The sequence below is a fragment of the Odontomachus brunneus genome, unplaced genomic scaffold (assembly GCF_010583005.1).
Source record: "Odontomachus brunneus isolate Ranch 3 - 2012 unplaced genomic scaffold, Obru_v1 Obru_scaffold_208, whole genome shotgun sequence".
NCBI classification, from domain to species: Eukaryota; Metazoa; Arthropoda; class Insecta; order Hymenoptera; family Formicidae; genus Odontomachus; species Odontomachus brunneus.
The window spans coordinates 212,255-231,385 of NW_022639658.1; the positions used below are offsets into that span (position 1 = coordinate 212,255).

Below are 19,131 nucleotides of genomic sequence, written 5' to 3' on the forward strand. Positions count from 1 at the left end.
CTCTCTCTCTCTCTCTCTCTCTCTCTCTCTCTCTACGCGAGCCATGTATAATTCCGTACCATAATAACGGCATAACGATGTGACACAAATATTAATAATTGTAATACAAATGATAGCACACAATAGATATGCATATTAATTGCCGCTGGGGAGGCCATTAATTGGAAGGTAACGTTAAAGCGTATGACCAATTAAATCGCGCGAAGCAACGGAAGGAGCTTCCGTCGGCTCTTTGTCTCGCACCGTTGTCACCCTTTCCGCTTTATGCTCTAACATATGGCGCGTCGATTGCGGGGGATTAATCCTATTTATTCGGGATTTACGGTATTCCTATTAATTCGACCGCAGCGCTCATGGTGCGCGTCAGATAGCTAGGTTTGCGCGGCTGATTGCGCGGGATATCGCCGCGCTATCTACTTCCAGGGAGATTTAATCGGGTATTCATTCAGAATTACGTCGAAAACGGGGTTTAGTCGGGATAATGCGCCGCAGGTTAAAGGAAAGTTCGACGGAGAGTAAAGGAGAGAAGTGAAGGCGTGACTCGTGTTGTCGTTTTAATACTTCAACGCTAAAAGTCAACATAATTGTATCCTAAAACGTCCTTTTTGTGGAAAGTTTTACTGAAAATTTATTCACATTAGTTCACATTACATACAGGATGTCTGACAATTATTGATACATCCATTGTGTGCAGGTGAAACCCATCAAACTGAACTGAAAAATTCTTCTATTTCGCAAATAACCACGCAAAATTTCGAGTTATCAATTAAAGAAAATGGGTGAATGATTACGCGCGATACGGTAAATGAGCTATGATAGCGACGTCTGCTGTTGTGTACTTATATATCAAGTCAAATTGAACAAGAAACCTCTACCATTTTGTAAATGGCCATGTAGATTTTTAATTATTAATTGACCATAGTTTTACAAGAATGATCTAATCTAATAAAATTCTGATTTTTTAAATTTTGTTACTAATGGGGTCACAAAAGTAACGTCTTTCCACATAAAACAGACCCAAACCTTATAGGCACCTAAAAGTAATTAAGAAAATAATTTTTATTTTTTACTGTATACATATTTGTGTTTTTTATCCATTTTTATAAAAGTTGAGCTCGTCAAAGAATACGCTAAAGAGAGAAAAATTGATCATGCTTGACCTTTTGAACGGTTGTGAAGAACTTCAGTGCCATCTACACTTTTCTCCATCATATGTTAAATTTTTATCTTTATTTTTTTAACGTACTTCATACGGATTAAACCATTCTTGCATAACTACGATGAATTAAAGGAAATCGGTGAATTGTCGCGGACAGTCATGCGTTAATCTTCTTTAATTAATAACTAAAAACTTATATAGTCATTTGCAAAATGGTAGAGAATTTTTTGTCCAGTTTAATCTAATGCACACAATGTTATCAAGTTGCTCATCTACCATATCGTGTATAATCATTCAGCAGTTTTCTTAATTATTAACTTAAAATTTCACGTAGCTGTTTGTGAAATGGTACAAGAATGTTGTGTTTAATTTGATGAGTTTTACTTGCACGCAACGGGTGTGTCAATAATTGTCAGACATCCTATACACTATGGATTTTCAGGAAAATTTTGCTCAAAAAGGACATTTTGGAATGTAACCCAAGATAAGCATCGATCGATGAAATAAATCTTATTTTCATAAACACACCTATATATATCGACGTTTCTTCGGTCTACATGCATGTGCAAAATCGCAACAATAAACACCGCGGCTAATCATCGCGCAGAGACGGAAGTTACTCGACTGGGAGCACCGGCGCGACAACAATCGCGGGAGAATGGAATCACGAGCGTCGATGAAGCGGGATTTATTCTGCGCCATGTACGCGACAACTCGGAAATCGAGCTTGCAGCAACGAGAGAGCAGCGCTCCCGATTCTCTCGTCAAGAGAGAGGATCACGATGTGGTACAGACGCGCGCGCTCCGCTGCCAAAAGCGACAAGTCGGCGTCGTTAGCAGCGACCAGCCTCTGGTTCGACCTCGGCTCCACGGCGACCTGATGTCGATGTTGTTTCCGGATCGTAGCTCGAAATTAAAGCTCGCCGAGTGGCAGGGAGCATGGATGGCAGTGCGGATAGTCGGAGGCGGGAGAGAATTGGTAAACCGGTGCCACTCGCTCGCTCACTCGCGCTCACGCACACGAAGTGTATATACGCGTCTCTATATACACCGGAAGCTGGCGGCGGCGGCGGCGGCATCAGGTCCGCCTATAAGCGTATAGGTGGTAATGGCGTTTCTGAATTAGCTGCCAGCTAGTTTGGCCGTCCGCAAGCAAACAGATCTTGGTTACCCGATGTGTAACATCCCGCGCTCGCTCAAACGCGCCATCCCGTGTCTATATATACGGTCTTGTCGGTAATACTATTCGCATAGGTAGGTGTACATGCGGGTGTGTGCACGCTGCACGTGTGTGCACGTGCGTACGCGCGCCGGATACCTGCCGGATACGTGACGCATGCGATCGAGCTCTTCTCTCAACCGCGAGGGACACCTTCGACTCTTCGTGAGCTTGGCCGTAGAACCGGTTTATTTCTCGGTACCGTGGCCAGGCATTCTCTAACTGTCCCCCCGAATCAAAAAAATTTTTTAAGGTTTCGCGAAAATTATTGCGACGTGAACCGGAAGAAATTATACATCACGGGACCCCTTTAGATTTAGAAATCTCCTGAGATTTTCTCAGGTACCACTTGGAAATCGCATTCTTGCTCCAAACCAAGAGTTTCTCTGTTTAGAAATGAAACATAAAAACTGCTTAAACTTACACTTTTTGCAGTTAGTAACAGTATATTTTTATGGTATCGAACGGCGAATTCTATTTTTGTGCCAACTACTATATTCAATAGAATAAAATATCAAGAAATAAAATATTTTTAAGATATTTTAAAAATACTGAATAATAAAATAATTTGAAAAGTCGACATGTTTTATTCAATTCTAATGTAAAATGAAAATCAGAAGAGGAAACTTTGTGTTTCCCCATTTAGAGTTGCATGTTTGAAACATTACACTTCTAACCAGAATCCATAATTATCTTGGGCAATCGGGCAATTGAGTCCCAATTAGTTTTCAAAAAATTTTCTATGCGAAGCATTGCTCAATTAACAGTTCCTAGAAATCAGTCGGAACGTTCTCTAGAACCCCAATTGGACAGAAAGAGTGAGCAATCCGCTAAATCACGGTGAAAACTGCGCGACGAAGCCGACAATTGCAGATTCACATGCTTCGCCGTCGCGCGACCAATTAAGCGTTGAAGCAGCACAAGCTACCGGCGTCCGCGCGTTGCAACGTCTCAATCGGGAGACACGGAAGGAGATGCCGAATCGGCCAAGTCGGTGGGAATACGCACGGCAAGAATAAGAAGTAACATCGCGGATGTTTATGGCGTGATTTGTGGCGAGCTCGCGAGCCCGAGTTCGGGATTAAATTCAGCCATTTCGGGTAAGGAAAATAGCCTGATAAAACTTGGCCAACTTTTCCAGCTGCCTCTCTCACCCTCACCTTCACCCTTAGCCCCTCTCTCTCTCTTTCTCTCTCTCTCTCTCTCTCTCTCTCGCTCGCTCGCTCAGTCCTCCTCCGTTCCAACTATCGTCCTTCCTCGCTCCCTCTCGCTCGCACTCATCCGGCTCCATCCCCGTCCGTCTCTACAACCACCCCCGGCGCAGGAGGTGGCGGTCGGACGGCGCGGGGGTGGCGAGACGGCGGACAGCGACGTTACTCGCCTAGATTCGTTTAGCTCGGATCTGAGGGGTAGATAATTCGGGGGCGGGACACACGGCAAAGGGGCTCCGGGGGTCTGCAGGCGGGGCTTGCCGGCGCCGCACACACACACCCACACGCACGATACACCGACGCGTGCTCGCGCACGCACACCGACGCGACGGCGAGAGCTCACCCTCGCGCCGTCGGGAGAACGCACCACCGACCAAGTCGTTACCAACCCCTTCGCTCGCCGTACCCCCTACCTACCCACTCCTCCCTCTCTCCCGCGCACTATCCAACCCTGTCGGCCCCCTACCTCGCATCCCTCGAGACGACGAGCGCGCGCGGTGCAAGCAGGACCGACCGACCGACGGAGGGTACAACGCGGCACGGTTAGAGGTATACACGCCGATTTAGGACGCTAATTCCAATTTGCAATTCGCTATTGGGTAATTGCCGCCCATTAGAGGGAGGCCATTTTCGGCTACGTAGAGCGGCGGCCGCGTCCACGACGGCTGTGTAACTCGTGAGTGCGGTGCGAGAGCGCGGATCGATGCACCTCCGAAGAGAGACGAACCGATTGATTACTGTTCCCCCATGGAAAATAGAACGGCGAATTCAAATTGCTCGTTCGCTTCCCCGCGCAAACTTAGGCGACGGGAGAAATGAGCATGCGGTCACACATATGGACAAAAATGTTTCCTTCTTAGCTCTCTAATTCGGTTTAAAAAAAATAGAAAAGATCATGGAGGAGAGAGAAACGAAGAAACTTTGCGACGGTTTGGGATTGGTTGAACATGATACGGGATATCTAAACATGGCGAAATGTATATAATACTAAACGATGTAACAATTTTACATACGATACGTACACGCCGTATATGATAGTTATTCCACTGTGGGGAATACGTCACGATGCTTTCGAATCGCAACACGGAGCGTCCGGGTCATTCCGTAACGCGCCGCCCGGACAGGCGACGCAAAAAGGACTAAAAACGAAGGTGAAGTTCCTGCGGGAGCTCGGATCGAGTAATCAGTTTTAATTAAGCGTACCCTTCGCCCGGGAGTTAACGAGGGTAGTTACTCGTTAGTCCGAGATACCGTGCGATTCGCCAGCTCTAAAAAAAAGAAAAAAAAAAAGAGTCGCGCGAGATCCGATCTCGGGTCGGCGGAGAAAAGAGTTATACTCGCATCATTAATTTCGTTGTAAGTATTACGTAACGGCGGCCGTCTCGTCTGCGTCGATATTGCAAATCGTTGGATTTTTCTAAACTGCGACGTCGCGAAAATGTCGTCTCAAATTGCGAGTAGCGAAAACAATCGACAGAATGTGCGACCGAAAGCGTGCGTCTCATTTAACAAACGTTATTTTGTTTTTCTTTTAATTCGGATAATTTCTTTTTATTTTAAACTTGCTGAAATACACTCTCTCTTACCCGGCGTTGTATTCGGATTATCACAAAGTATCACAAAGTAAAAGACCAAGAGGAGGGAGTGGTATGTTCAGGTTTCATATAGCCTATATTTTCCGCAGAATCCTACAGAGTAGCTATGCAAAATTTGGCTCAAATTAGTTCAAAGAATTTAGAAATGTAGAGAAGATCGGTTGTCATACTTTTTACGTACTGATTTTAAAAAATATATATGCAATAGCTTTTAATATTCATATAAGTACAATTTTTAAGTAAAAGAAAAAATACGCTTACATATATTTATATACAAAAAAAGCTATTAAATTATAAGCAAAGTCGTGCAAATGTGACTATCCACACTATACCCGGAATTAGTTGCCACACGTTTTTTGTGTAAAGGAAACAATTATTTCTGTTTTAAGGTCTTAAATGTTTTATTAAAATTAGTGATATCTTATAATCAGGTACAATATGTGATCATTGAAATAAGAAAATCATTCTCGAAAACTTTGTAATGTGACAATTGTGACAACTAACCCACTTAATTGGAGTGAACTTAACTCGAACGATCATTTGGGAAATAAAAGAGATTATATTTATAAAGTATATTACAGTAATTATTAATTGGAAAAAATTAACTACATCTATAATGTTTTTTACATCTCAATAGAGATTGCGACTTCCAAAACTAACGGATTCCAAAACCAATGAAAATAGAGACAAGAAGAAATTTACGGCGTTCAATCTTGAAAAAGTGCTTAAAGTGTGTAAATATCACGCGTGGTGTTTCTATCATAAATTATTTCATACACTTCCAACTAACATGATACAAACAACCTGCAGTATAGAGAAGAATATGCTCCTCCATTTATTACGTGAAATATGAGCTTATGACAACTGACCCGTGTGACTTCTAGATTCGGTCTCCTCTATATATAGGAAACAATCAGACAAACATTCTATTTTATGTATATAGATTACTTAAAAATGTATTCCTACTCATCAGTGATTTCAACGAAAATTTTGTTCCTATTGGAAATTTCACGGGGCACAGGCCGCGCGAAAATACCGGCTCATCTCGCCTCGTCATCCCGTATCCGTTAACGACGCGAAACGAAATTTTCCGCGATACCCACCGCATCGCCACCACCCCTCATTGCGGCGCGCTGGTATTCATGCGACCAGCGGTGCGTAATTTTTCCAGGGGTAACCTATGGGGCGGCGACGGCACGATGGTGGAGAAGAGAAAGACTAGATCGAAGCGTCGTAGAGGGATGGAGAGTGGCCGCTTTAAGTACAGATAATAGGTAGTGTTTACCGGCGCGATGATCGGCACGATTTCAGGGTGCCCCGGCATGAAGCGGCCGACGGGACCCCAAATAAATTAAATTATCATGATAAAGGCTCCTCCCCCGCCGACCCCCGCGCGGCACTCCCAGTATATAAGAGCGCGAATGGTGATTGTCCACTCGATAAAGTCGCCCTCGGTGTTTACTGACATCTGTCACGGTTTGCGCATTTCCCGATGCCGATCGGCGCGCAGCGCGCCAAATGATCAATTTAGCGGGACGCGCCGCATTCTCCGCGTGTCAATGTGAGAGCGCAAACGTGTGAATGCCTCGAGGAGAACCGTGGAAATTAATTACGGGAATCAATTGCACGAGTGCTTGAGATTTATGTGCGACACGTGATTGTTCGATCACAGTCGCATTGCTCACGTTTATCTCGAAGAGAAAACTAATTATATGAAAAAAATAATAGTAAGTTGCGTATTAAAAAGTTTCGAGCTTTTTTGAGGGAAATAAAATTATTGTATTTTCGTGTTTAATATTGTATGATTTCATGAATTAATATATGCAAAAAATCATAGATCTTAACCTCTTCAGTGGTGATTTAAAATGCGCAATTTTTCTTAGGGTAGATAATTTTTAATAAGTAAATTTAGATTTTCCTTTTTCTTAAGCATATTTAGAGGCCTTTTTTCTTGATTGCTATTTTCTCTGGAGAATTTTAAAAAACAAAATACAAAATATATCTAATTTGTATTTGTTATGCATTTAAAAAAGTATAATAATCTAAGTAAACCAAAAGGAATTTAATATTTTACCACGAAACTTTTTCGGAAGGAGTTAATCTATAAAATATCACACACACACACACACACACACACAGATTATGAATCTTAAAAATTGGTCCCAGATTAATCCATATTAATTATACCGTTAATGTAATGTCATTTCTCTTGTCTTTTTACAGATTTTTATTAGAATTATCAAAATTATATTATATATTAATTATTAAAAATCGTCCATATATAATTATATCATACACTGAAAAAAAAATGATTGGACTAACTAAAATTATAGTTACTCTTTGCCCCAACCACTTATTTTAATAAAACGACTTTTTTAATAAATATTTTTTGTATTTTTTTTTTTTAATAAAATAGTAGTAACATGCATATATAGTTATTATCATTAACATTATAATAAAATTTAATAGTTTTTTTTACCATAATTTATAGCAATTATTTCTCTGCGTAATTATAGTTGCAAATACCAAACATTTTATTCTCAATGTAGAAAATATATTGTTTCATAAAATTATAACAACATAAAGGACAATCATTCTATTTTATCGAAAAAATCCGAAATGACTCACTACTCAATATTATTTCTTGCACTCATTGCATCTCGATAAGTATTCTTTACGTTGATTACTTCCACTTTCTCGCGATTTCTGTCGCCTCTGTTACATCAATATCGATACCAGTCGCTCGCAATCATTTTTCCACCATTTTTTTTCCTTAGCCGACATCGCGATCGCACTGCTCCGCCGGACCGCATTTGTTTATTCGGGGAAGTTGTTTGCAGTTAGTTAGCGCTATGGTTAACGCGACGGCCTTACTATGAGGGGAAGAGGGAGAAAGTGCACGCCGTATGTCAGTTGCCAAAGCCCCCTCGATCGCGACGGATGAATTTCTTCGGTGCGACGCCTGCGACATGCCCCGTCGATTAATGCGCCAGGAGGTTCAATGAATAATTATCGCGACGTACGGACTAATTCGGCGACAAAGGGTGCGAAAATTTATGACAGCTATTTGTCCGACCGCGCTCCTTGGACTCTCGACGAACCATAAAAGTAAGAGGTCGATTGACGGGTTTCCGTGGGTTTACACGTCGATTACGGCAAATCGTTGCAATTTGACGAACGTCCTCTGATGAAATCACGATGACTAAGAACTTATCTGCGTGAGAAATATTGACTATTGCTTCTTAAACGTCATTAATAATTAGTCTGAGAAAGAAACAACGTTAAATTTCGCGCAAATTTCAATATACCGCATACGTGGAAGAGAGACCGTGAGAGAACGTGTGTATTAATATTCTTACTGATATATTATCAGTTTTACTTCCCAAAATTAATTATCGAGAAGCAAAATATATCAGAAGAAACAAACGGCCGAATTATCTTAAGTCGTTCCTCTTGAACTTTCGATCGGGTTGACCGACAATGATTGTAGATCAGAGTTTAATGATAGTATTATAAATTGCACGTGGCGACCGCGACACGAGTTAATTAAACACGAAGTGACTTTATCTCGGCTATTAGCGCGCGCAGTGTGAGCGACAAATGGAGCGTTAGATTGGCCCGAAATTCGCGACGACGAAATGTAGCATAATACCGACGCGACGACAGGCGGCGTGTCACGAGGATCTAATGGGCAGCGTGCGCGAATGCACGGCGCCACGGACGATGAAATTGAAAAAAGGGACATAAAAATAAATCATGACGGGACGAGGAGCGAGGAGGACGCGGCAACGCGCGGGCGCAATGGCGCAAATAATAATTGTCACGAGTCAGCGGGGAGGGAAATCATCGGTCAGGCCATATGTGCCCAGCAGGGGGCGAACTACTCTTCGACCAACGATAAATAACCCAATAAATGCTGCAGTCTAAATACTAACAACTATCAAATGTAGTCCCTCGTCCCTCGCGCGTGCACGACTCTCGCTCCCGTTGACAGTCGTCAAAAGTGCCCCACACGCGCATCGATGTTTTTTTTTCACCCGTAACGAGACGAGAATTATCAAGCGACAGTGCAACAGCTTCGCGTGACGTAAATGCGAAACACCAGGCGAAATTCACGGGGGCGGGAAAAATTCGAGAAAATTACACGGGTCGTTTTATCTCACTTGGATTTCGTGCAAGTAAAATAAAACTTTCTATTCTATGCCAAAACACATTTGTGTATTATTATTATTATCCTAAAAAATATTCTATGTATACATAATATGTACACGGAGACAATATTATATAATTTCATTTTTATACAAGTTCTTTGCAATTTTACTACAGTTTTAAGTGCAGCAATAAACCGTAAGTTTTATAAAAATATTAAAAATTTCAAAAATTTTAAAAATTATAACTAACAATATTAAAAATTTTGCTAGAAATATAGCAAATTTTTAATAGTACACTTCAGTTTCTAAAATATATAAATAATATATATGAAATTAAAAAAAATAATAAATTGCTGCAGAATATCAATTCATTTCTCGATTAGCAAATTCTAAATATAATTTTTGCTATAAAATTCTCTTCGCATAATTATATTGTGCGTAATCTGTAAAATAGAATATTATATATTATGTAAAATAGAATAACTATCTATGGATTCTTTATAAACCCTCTGACCGATTCGAACAAAATTTTACATAGTTATTGTCTAGAAGCCTGCGAAAAATATAGACTCTATCATCTGACTCCATTCCTTGATTTCTCCCCTTGACACTTTGTGATAATCCGGGCAACGCCGGGTAGTCAATTATTATGTAATCTTACATTAAGAAAAAAAACTGGTTCATCTAACTAAAATTATCATTATTTTTCAGTCATATTTTGCTCTAACACAAAAATAACAGTAGTAACACGCACATAAGATTATTATCCCCAATATTATAATGGAATATAATAAACAAATAGTTTTCTTGGCCATAATGTGTAATAATTATTTCTCTAGGTGTGATTGTAGTTACAAATACCAAACATTTTTTTCATATTTATTTTACATTATTCTTATACCCTCCCCATATCTCTCGTCACCGTAGTATGTTATAAATAGAAGTAAAAATTCGGAAGTGTGTTAATAATCTGTGCAAGTTCAACGCACATTAAGGAATTTAGCATTAAATTTACCCGAGCACATGCGCGATCGCGCAAAGAGAGTTATTTGTGTATAGGGCGTGAAATCGGCCGGTCCTATATCAAAACACCTCCCCTGCTCCCTTCTTTGAGGGTGAGCGAGAGATCGCGTACCTGCTCGTACGCGGCTTAGTGAATCACGCGCGCTCCGACCGACGGTAATCCGAATGCGCTCGACTAAACGCCGCCATGTGTACAAACACTGACAGCCGGTCACGCACTTGCTAGTTAAGTTACGAGGGTGCTTAAGCCAGTGACGCAAGGCCCACCCCGCTAATCGTGGAAACCGTGGACATGGCGCGCACGACGACAACAAAAACACGTGGCGTCACGGTGACGGGAATAATTTCGCCGTCGCGCACCAAGTGCGAGCCATTCATGCAAACTTGAGCTTCCTGCGTTAATGCTATTTTAACAGCCCCTCCATCTACCCCACAAACCTTTCTTAAAACTCAATAATTTCTTTGAATATTTCATTATTGACAATTACTAATTAAAATCTGATACATGCTGCGTTGAAAAAAAATAAATATCTGCGATATTTTGCGGTGATTATAGTCAGTTCAAGAAATTGTAAAATCTAAACTGTAATTATGCAATAATACAGTATATGCTATTCTTCTTCATCTATGGTGCTCCCTTATCTATTAAGTTAAGCGGATGCCGGGGGATAACGCATCGTTCTGATAATTCCGCCCCGTCCTGTCCTACGCCTATGCCACTATAAGTCGGCGATTCTCCCCTGACCAAGAGTCATTCACGAGGCTAATTGCAGGGGCGGCTTTTCGCCCTATCGTCTAACCCCAAATCATCCCCCGTAATCCATAGGGATTTACACTCGCGATAATTGCATTAGCATTCGATGATTTTTATTGGATCGCCCAATTCGCAATAACGAATCATTTTCACTCTACGAGCTGTTTACTCCGGACTAAAATCGCATTCGTTTGCGACTGTTTCACGAGGAGCGTGCTCTTTCAAGCACGCGTGCAAATTTAATTAAAACAAAACCGAATAAACTTTTCGTTATAGCAAGATCAACGTGACATAAATACTCATGCAAAATAATAGCCTAGCATAAATTTATTTCGTATATTTCCATTATGCATTGTGAGAGAAAAAATATTTAAAAATAAAAGATATTTATTCGGTGAGTATACTAATAACATATTTACTAAAATCTAAATTCTTTTCTTAAATGAGATAAATAATAGTTCTCATAAAAAGCTAAGCTTCTAAAAAATGCACTTTGAAAAAAATTTTGTGTTAAATTTAACATATTCCCAATTTCTGTCCATTCTAATTTTTGTGTTAATTTAACACAAGACAAATGTGTTAAAAAATACTGTACATTTGCATATAAAATGTCACCAAGAATGTACGTGTTACATATAAATTGTGTTATTTTAACAGTGAAAAGTAGCAAATATATAAATAATAAGAAAATATATAAACTCAACGCAGAATAGTTAAAATAACACAATAACAATATGTTAAATTAACATACGAATGTATCAAAAATTTAACATCAGAGTCTTTACACGGATCGACTTTCACACAAATACAAAATGTTTTTACCGCATATATTTTCTTATTATAAAATAGTTATATATTAATATAAATAAATATGTTATTATATATATAATATCTCCCGAATATATGTAAAAATATTTTTTTATTTCTTACATTTTTTTCTAATTTAAGACTGCTTTAACAGCAAATTTCAAAAAGATATGTTCTTTTTTATAACAGGTTGCGCGGCGCAGCACGCGTTGCTGGGTAAGACCAGAAGGCCCAGGACCGCGTTCACGTCCCAGCAGCTTCTGGAGCTGGAGAAGCAATTTCGACAAAACAAGTACCTCAGCAGACCGAAAAGGTTCGAGGTCGCGACGTCGTTAATGCTGACAGAAACGCAGGTAAACGAAGATAATGATGTTGAATCGCGCATTAACTTTCACAAGAAATACCGATACCCGAAATTCATCGACAGTCCTAAGCCTGTGAATCATCACCGCGCGATAAGTATCGTGATTAGCGATTTTTACTGCTCACGTTCGAACGTTAAAAAAAACGTTAAGTAATGACGTGAGTCACCTATAACTTAAGGTCTGCGATAAAATGCAATAAAACGTAATTTTGCGCGCCCGCGTCGATAAAACCGACTAGTTATTTATACTCAGAGAAAAAGACATGGTGATAGCAATTATACATTGAGAGAAAAATATTTTATATTTATAATTATAATCATATAGGAAAATAATTACTATAAATTATGGATAATTATTATCAAGACAATCATTTTATAGTCTATTATATTATAATTTTAGTGATAATAATCTTATATGCATATTACTACCACTATCTTCGCGTTGAAATAACCAAAAAATATGGTTTAGGTCCAATTTAATCCTAATTATATTTTTTGATTGTCCTAATAGTAACATACATATAAGATTATTATATAAGAAAATTATAGAATTATACAATTAGTAAAATCATAGTACAATTGATTAAAAGAGGTTATCTTGACCATAATTTATAGTAATTATTTTTTATATATAATTATAGGTATTAATACAAATACGAAATGTTTTTTAATATGTAGCTAGCTACTAGCTTTCGATTCAAACCGGCTAGATACATTTCTATTCGGGTACATAAGTGACAACTTACTCATAATTTAACATACAAGTTCTGTATATTAAATTAGTTAGAATTCATGTATATAGTTCAACAAACTATTTTATAGTGATTGCAATTAAAGCTTTAGTAGCTATAACTGCAAAATAGTTTATTAAACTGTATTCATTATAATTCTACAGACAAGACTCGTATAGTTGTCATCTGTATAGCTGCCATCACCACGTTTCTCTCTGAATGCACTCTGCAAATATCGCGAAGAACGCAAGGTAATGGGACTCGGAGTGAATCGTCGATCGCCACGGCTGTCGCGATAAAACGTGAAACGTTGTAATTAATCAGGCCGCCGCTCGCGCAATCACACACACGGAACGATACGAAGATCGAGGCGAAATCGCTCGCGGAGGGCCATTAAGGACCGGATCGATCGTTCTCCGCGGCGCGAGCCAGCGCCGGAGTTGACGTCGAGAGTTAGCGTCGAGAGTCGTCCTCGATGAGGAGTTGAGCGACGACGTCGGCCGGTAAATAGCGCGAAAATGGAAATTCGCGAGGTCGAGCGGCAGGAAGGGAAAGGCAGAGCAGGGCAGGGAGCAGACGAACGACGAGGGGGGAAAAAGAGCCTCGAGAAAGAGAGAAAATCCCTCCGAATAATCCGAAGCCGCCCTTCCATTCGACGCAGTGCACGCGGATCTCCTCTCTTTCTCTCTCTCTCTCTCTCTCTCTCTCTCTCTCTCTCTCTCTCTCCTCTCGCATAGTTCAACAACTTAAACATAACTCCGAAGCTTACGAGCCCTGACGGATCGCTCGGCAAACAGGCGTGAAAGTCTGAGTTATGGCGGGCTCAGTCGCTGATTTGTTTCGATATTTTACCGATTCCGCCTCGCTCCTCGCCTCCGACTAGCGTCGTCCTCCTCCTCCTCCTCCTCCTCCACCTTCTCCTCCTTCTCCTTCTCCTCCTTCCCGCCTCCTGTTTCCCCATTTCCGTCTGAGTTCCGCGCTTGCAGAAACGCGATTACCGGCGATTTACTGTCCGAGTGCGAGCACCAGGACGCGAAGCGACGCGACAATCCGGCGAGGAGCGGACGTTTGTTTAAAAAAATAGCTGAAGCATCCTACGAGTCTCTGATCTTTTGTTTCTCTCTTCCTCTCGACCTTTCTTTCTCTGTGTTATAACTTTTGCCGTTACACCGAGTATTTCTTGACTTCTCTTCATATTAAAAGGATTAAAAAGTTCCTTTTTATAGCGACCGTATATTCCAAATAATTATGAGAGGGATATTACCGTCGAGTTCAACGTTGTAGTTCACAGAAAATTCACGAAACTCACTGGCACGACTATTCTGCTCGAAAAATCAAGTACGACGCGTTCCCTAATTAACTCAAGAAGATCGGTCGCGCGCACAGTCATGCACTAATCTTCTTCAATTAACGAAAAGTAGAGAACTTTTTTATTCAGTCAGTTTGATCTAATGTACAAAAGCGCACAAACACGGCGACGCCATCACATTGCTCGTCTATCGTATCGTGCGTAATCATTCGCCAATCTTCTTCAATTGATAAAATTGAACGTGGCCAAAATTTTACGTGATCGTTCGCGAAATCATAGAGGAATGTTGTGTCCTGTTTGAATTTTACTTGCACGCAACGTCAATAATTATCAAACATAATAACCAGATATCCGCTAAGATTAAGATTATATTCTCTTTGAATTCGCTGTCGCTGAATTGCTGGACTAATTAGAAGTCCACTGTGATATTCACGATTCAATCATCGCGAAATCGCAATTCACGATCGTAATCGTGCTAGTAACACGCGAGATTTACGGTGACGATTGTCAACAGGAAAAATATCTCCGGCAATTAGCGCGATCACGATCGCAAGATCGTATCGTATCGCCAGAAAACGCCTTGACGTCCTATGATTCATCGTCGTTTGGTTTCCCATGTACAAGGTGTCGATTAATTTCGCCTCGCAAAGTAATTTACAGCGCTGTTTCCTCTCTCTGTCTCTCTTTCCCCCCCCTCTCTCTCTCTCTCTCCTGCCGTCGTTCGCTCGCTCTTCATCGCGTCGGTTTATCACCGACAAATATTTATTTTCGCGCGTCGCTTTTTTTCCCACCTTCGATTCATTTTTTTCAACCGACTCGCTCGCGCGTACGATTCGCGCCTTCGCCCAATCCGCCCCCTCACCTGACCCCCGAATTCAACGCCGCGCTTGTTTACCTCGCGCTTCGAATTATTTGTTAACGCAACGCGAATGATTTACGTAAGTTGTCGTCGCAACGCCTATCAAATTATCCAGCTGATCGGAAAGCGATGGCGACCGTTATTTTGTCGCGGACCGAAAAGCGTAGACTTCGAGAGAAACGTTTTCGCCATAAATATCAAGTCTCTCCGTTATACAACTCTCGACTGTGTGACTCTTGCCGCTCGATTATTTCGTTATTTTATTTGCGTATCTGTCTACGTCGTCGCAGTTTCAAAATTTCAAGCCATAAAATATTAAAACTTTTTTAACTTTTTTAACTTTTTTAAAATAAACCTCCTGCAAGAACCTCAAAGCCCTAAAAAGTATGAAATAATTTTAAGTCGATATTTTCATGTATTTACAATCGTATCCTAATGTTCTAACAATATTAGAAGTTGGCGCAAAAATCTGATTGATTCAAATATATCTTTCTTTTATTATTTATCTCTCTACAATTATACAATCAGTTACTTAATTTGTTTTTGCATCGGTTAAGATGGAAATTATAAGTACAAAGAAATATTGAGTCGAAATTATTTCATACTTAAGACTTCCGAAGTTTCTGAAGGCGGATTATTTTGGTCAGAAAAGTTTTTCATTTCTCATACTTCCTAATTATTTACTAAAAGCTTGTTTTTCTGAAGTTAGTTAAGAAATGGTTTTTTATATCGCTTAAAAATAAAAGTTTCGTCTAAACGTGGTCGGGTTTTCAAGAGGATAATAGAATTGCCTACAATTTCCAGGTCATCTGGATAAATTCGGGCAATGACACTGATCTAAGAAGCATATAGATAACATACTTAACAAGTTACAAAAAGCTTCATCTCAATATCTCTAACGGTTCTCGAGTTATGAGGGGACATACAAGCAAACAAACAGACAGACCGAGAACCTCCTTTTTTTGAGGTCGGTTACAAATATTTCCGAATAAGAGAACGAATCGCTGAAACGCGGCGGATAAAGAAGCTAAATTTCTCTCGTCACACGTGAAATCCCTCATGGTGAGAATCGCGAGGATCGCGAGGATCCGGCGGGAGAGCGTCGTCGTTCCCGGACTCCCATTCGTATTCGTACGAGAAAACTGCGCGCTCCTACGGAGGGTAAAGATATAATACGGCCGGCGTGCCTGGAGGGGATTGGCCCGGGCGCATGATATGTTGTCCGAAAGATTTACATCGTTTTCTTACGATTGGGGAGGAAAAATCGAGTCCCTGTATCTGTCTACCTGATTTACGGTGTCTCGGGGTGGCTCACGTGACGTCCCGCGCTCATGGAGGCACGCATTCGCCAAATTAAATCGGGCGTGGATCAAATGTCGAGAGTTCGCATCCGGAAGAAACTCGTCGGCCCCTTCGACATAACCAATTAACAATCTCGTCCTCATTACGCGTCTCCTACCATTACGTGCGAAAGTACATGTTCAAACGTACTATATGACGTCAAACTGCGCACACATACAGGAAAATATTATTTTGCTAAGAAAAGTGATTGTTCGGTTTACCCTCCTTCTTTTAAGCAACGGTTATCTTTAACAAGGAAGATTTTCCTGATAATAATCTTAAAGTCACCATAAATTTTATAAGAAGCTTATCATCATATACTCAAAATAATTTATTTTCTTTACAAGAATATTGTAGTACTTCATTAAAGAAAAAGTTGGTTAAATTCTACACTGAGAGAAATAAAAAGATATCTAAAAATGTAAAACATTTGTTCGGAAGTATACTATTAACATATTTACTTGTACTAATATATGCATATTTTTAAATTAAAGATACATCTTTTTTAAATGAAGAAATACGGTTTTCTAAAATCGTTGTAAAAGTAGAAATTGTTTATTCCATTTAAACAAGAGAATTTAGATTTAAATAAATATGTACCTATTATAAATATGTATAAATATGTACCCATTATAAATATATACCAAATATCTTTTCTTATTTTTTAGATATTTTTCTCACACAGTGTATCTATTAAGCAAACCGAGTTTTTGTCTTAACATAACATGCTTCAATGAAATGTGGAATTCACTAGTTAGATTTAGGGTTCAGAATGTACTTTGAATAAATGTAATGGGCTTCTTAATGAACTGGTGATAAATTTGCGGATATATAATCTCGTGAAATACTTGAAATAAGTAACATTGACTTGAATGCAATATGTTCTTTTCTATGCGTGGTGATTCTCCTTTTTGCGCGCGGCATTATTCACAACGCTGTCATAATTATCTGAAATTAAACACAATATGGACTCCCGACGCCGAAAAGCGTTTTGTCAATACAGATATCAGCCGCAATAGATAGTTGTTAGTTCCCCGAAGTCGCTTATCGTTACGTAATCCTTGTTCTCTCTTTCTTTGTCTCTTTCTTTCTTTCCGCCAATTTGCACGTGACAAACAAACTCGACAAGTACGTCCGACCTCGAGTGACAACGCAATGTTGTTGCAGGTGAAAATCTGGTTTCAAAATCGACGGATGAAATGGAAGCGCAGCAAGAAAGCGCAGCAGGAGGCTCGCGCGAGCGGAAAAGTTGAGGACACCGGAAGCACGAGGAGTACCGAACGAGACGCCGGAAGTGACGTTAGCGTCAATGCACCTGGCACTCCGGAAGAGTCCAGGGGAACGCTCCAGGAGAGCCAAAGGACCGGCACGGATCTACAGGAACCCTTGTATCGGCCTTATGTAGTTTAAAGGACCAATGAGGGGCGCGTTTAACCCTCGGAGGACCAACGTACCTCAGAAAACTCTCCCAGTATTTTCATTCGTCGCTCATTTTAATTTGCTTGCAATGATTTCACAATCTTAACAGGTAGATGGCAAATATTTGTCTGTGAATGTCATTAACTTCATAAGGGAAAGGAATGAAGAGGCATGCTTCTTTAGAAGGATTTTCGTTGGTCCTCTAATGGTTAAAGACGAGTCATCCTGTGTGCTTCTTTCGCTGATCATTGCCTAAAAATGATCTTTTCGCGGCAAGAGATCTTGTTCGATTCTTAAGATTGGATTCTTCTTATTTCGACTGAGCGCGCGCACGATTGTTCTTGTATGAATACTTTCATAATAAAAGGCGAGAATGCCACGCTTCACTATCAATTGCAAGTATCATTTTTCGTAGTCAACTCTGACAAAGAAGGTTGCCGTGACTTATTGTTGGGGATCGGAACCGCTGCGATTCTGACGTTTCCGATTTCTCGCGTTGCGGGCGCAGCGTGAACCGTGGCTCACGCCGATCCATCGCGTTACCGTCGATCCCTGCCAACTACCGATCCCGTTTTCTACGAAGAACAACCGATCTCGTGTACATATATGTATCTCATCCCTGCAATTCGCCATAATAAGCCAAAATTCCGATGTAAATAGTGTTGCGTACGAGACGGAAATCGCGATCGCGAACAGTACCTCGCTTGTTCATCGCGGTTAATTATCCCACCGACGTCACCGTCGAGAAGCGTTTCTCGCTCGGGGTAACGCGATCGAATTATCCATGCCTGTCGTCCGCGGGACGGAGAAGACGCGGACTGCAAACGATGTGACGCGACCGAAGGATGTATGTATGTGTGGGTGTGTATGTACGTGTGTATGTGTATGCGTGCATGCGTCGTGATCGTGTGCGATCTAGTGATACCAAGTAAATTCGCCTCGGGATCTGCGGAGGATCTGCGAGCTGGATGCCATTTAGCTTAAGTCCGTCGTGTACATAGACACTCTAGAGACTATTTATTCTGTGTTCGCTCGGCTTGTAAGATAGAGACGTCAGACAAACGCGCCGGGGCCGCGACGTTGTTAATATGGACGGTGAAAAGAGACGACAGGGTCGCGGGATTCTCTCTCTCTCTCTCTCTTTCCCCTCTCTCTCTCTCTCTCTCTCTCTCTCTCTCTCTCTCTCTCT

General features: G+C 40.6%; 1 protein-coding gene across 1 annotated transcript in view; it reads left to right on the forward strand.

Moving 5' to 3' along the window:
* LOC116852250 overlaps positions 1 to 19,115 on the forward strand; it is a 31,435-nt gene extending 12,320 nt beyond the window's left edge. Inside the window, exons 2-3 of the mRNA XM_032832429.1 lie at positions 12,109 to 12,272; positions 17,691 to 19,115. Of these exons, the coding sequence (XP_032688320.1) occupies positions 12,109 to 12,272; positions 17,691 to 17,933 (407 nt within the window). The 3' untranslated portion in view covers positions 17,934 to 19,115. The remainder of the gene's footprint in view (positions 1 to 12,108; positions 12,273 to 17,690) is intronic.
* The last annotated feature ends 16 nt before the right edge of the window (positions 19,116 to 19,131 follow it).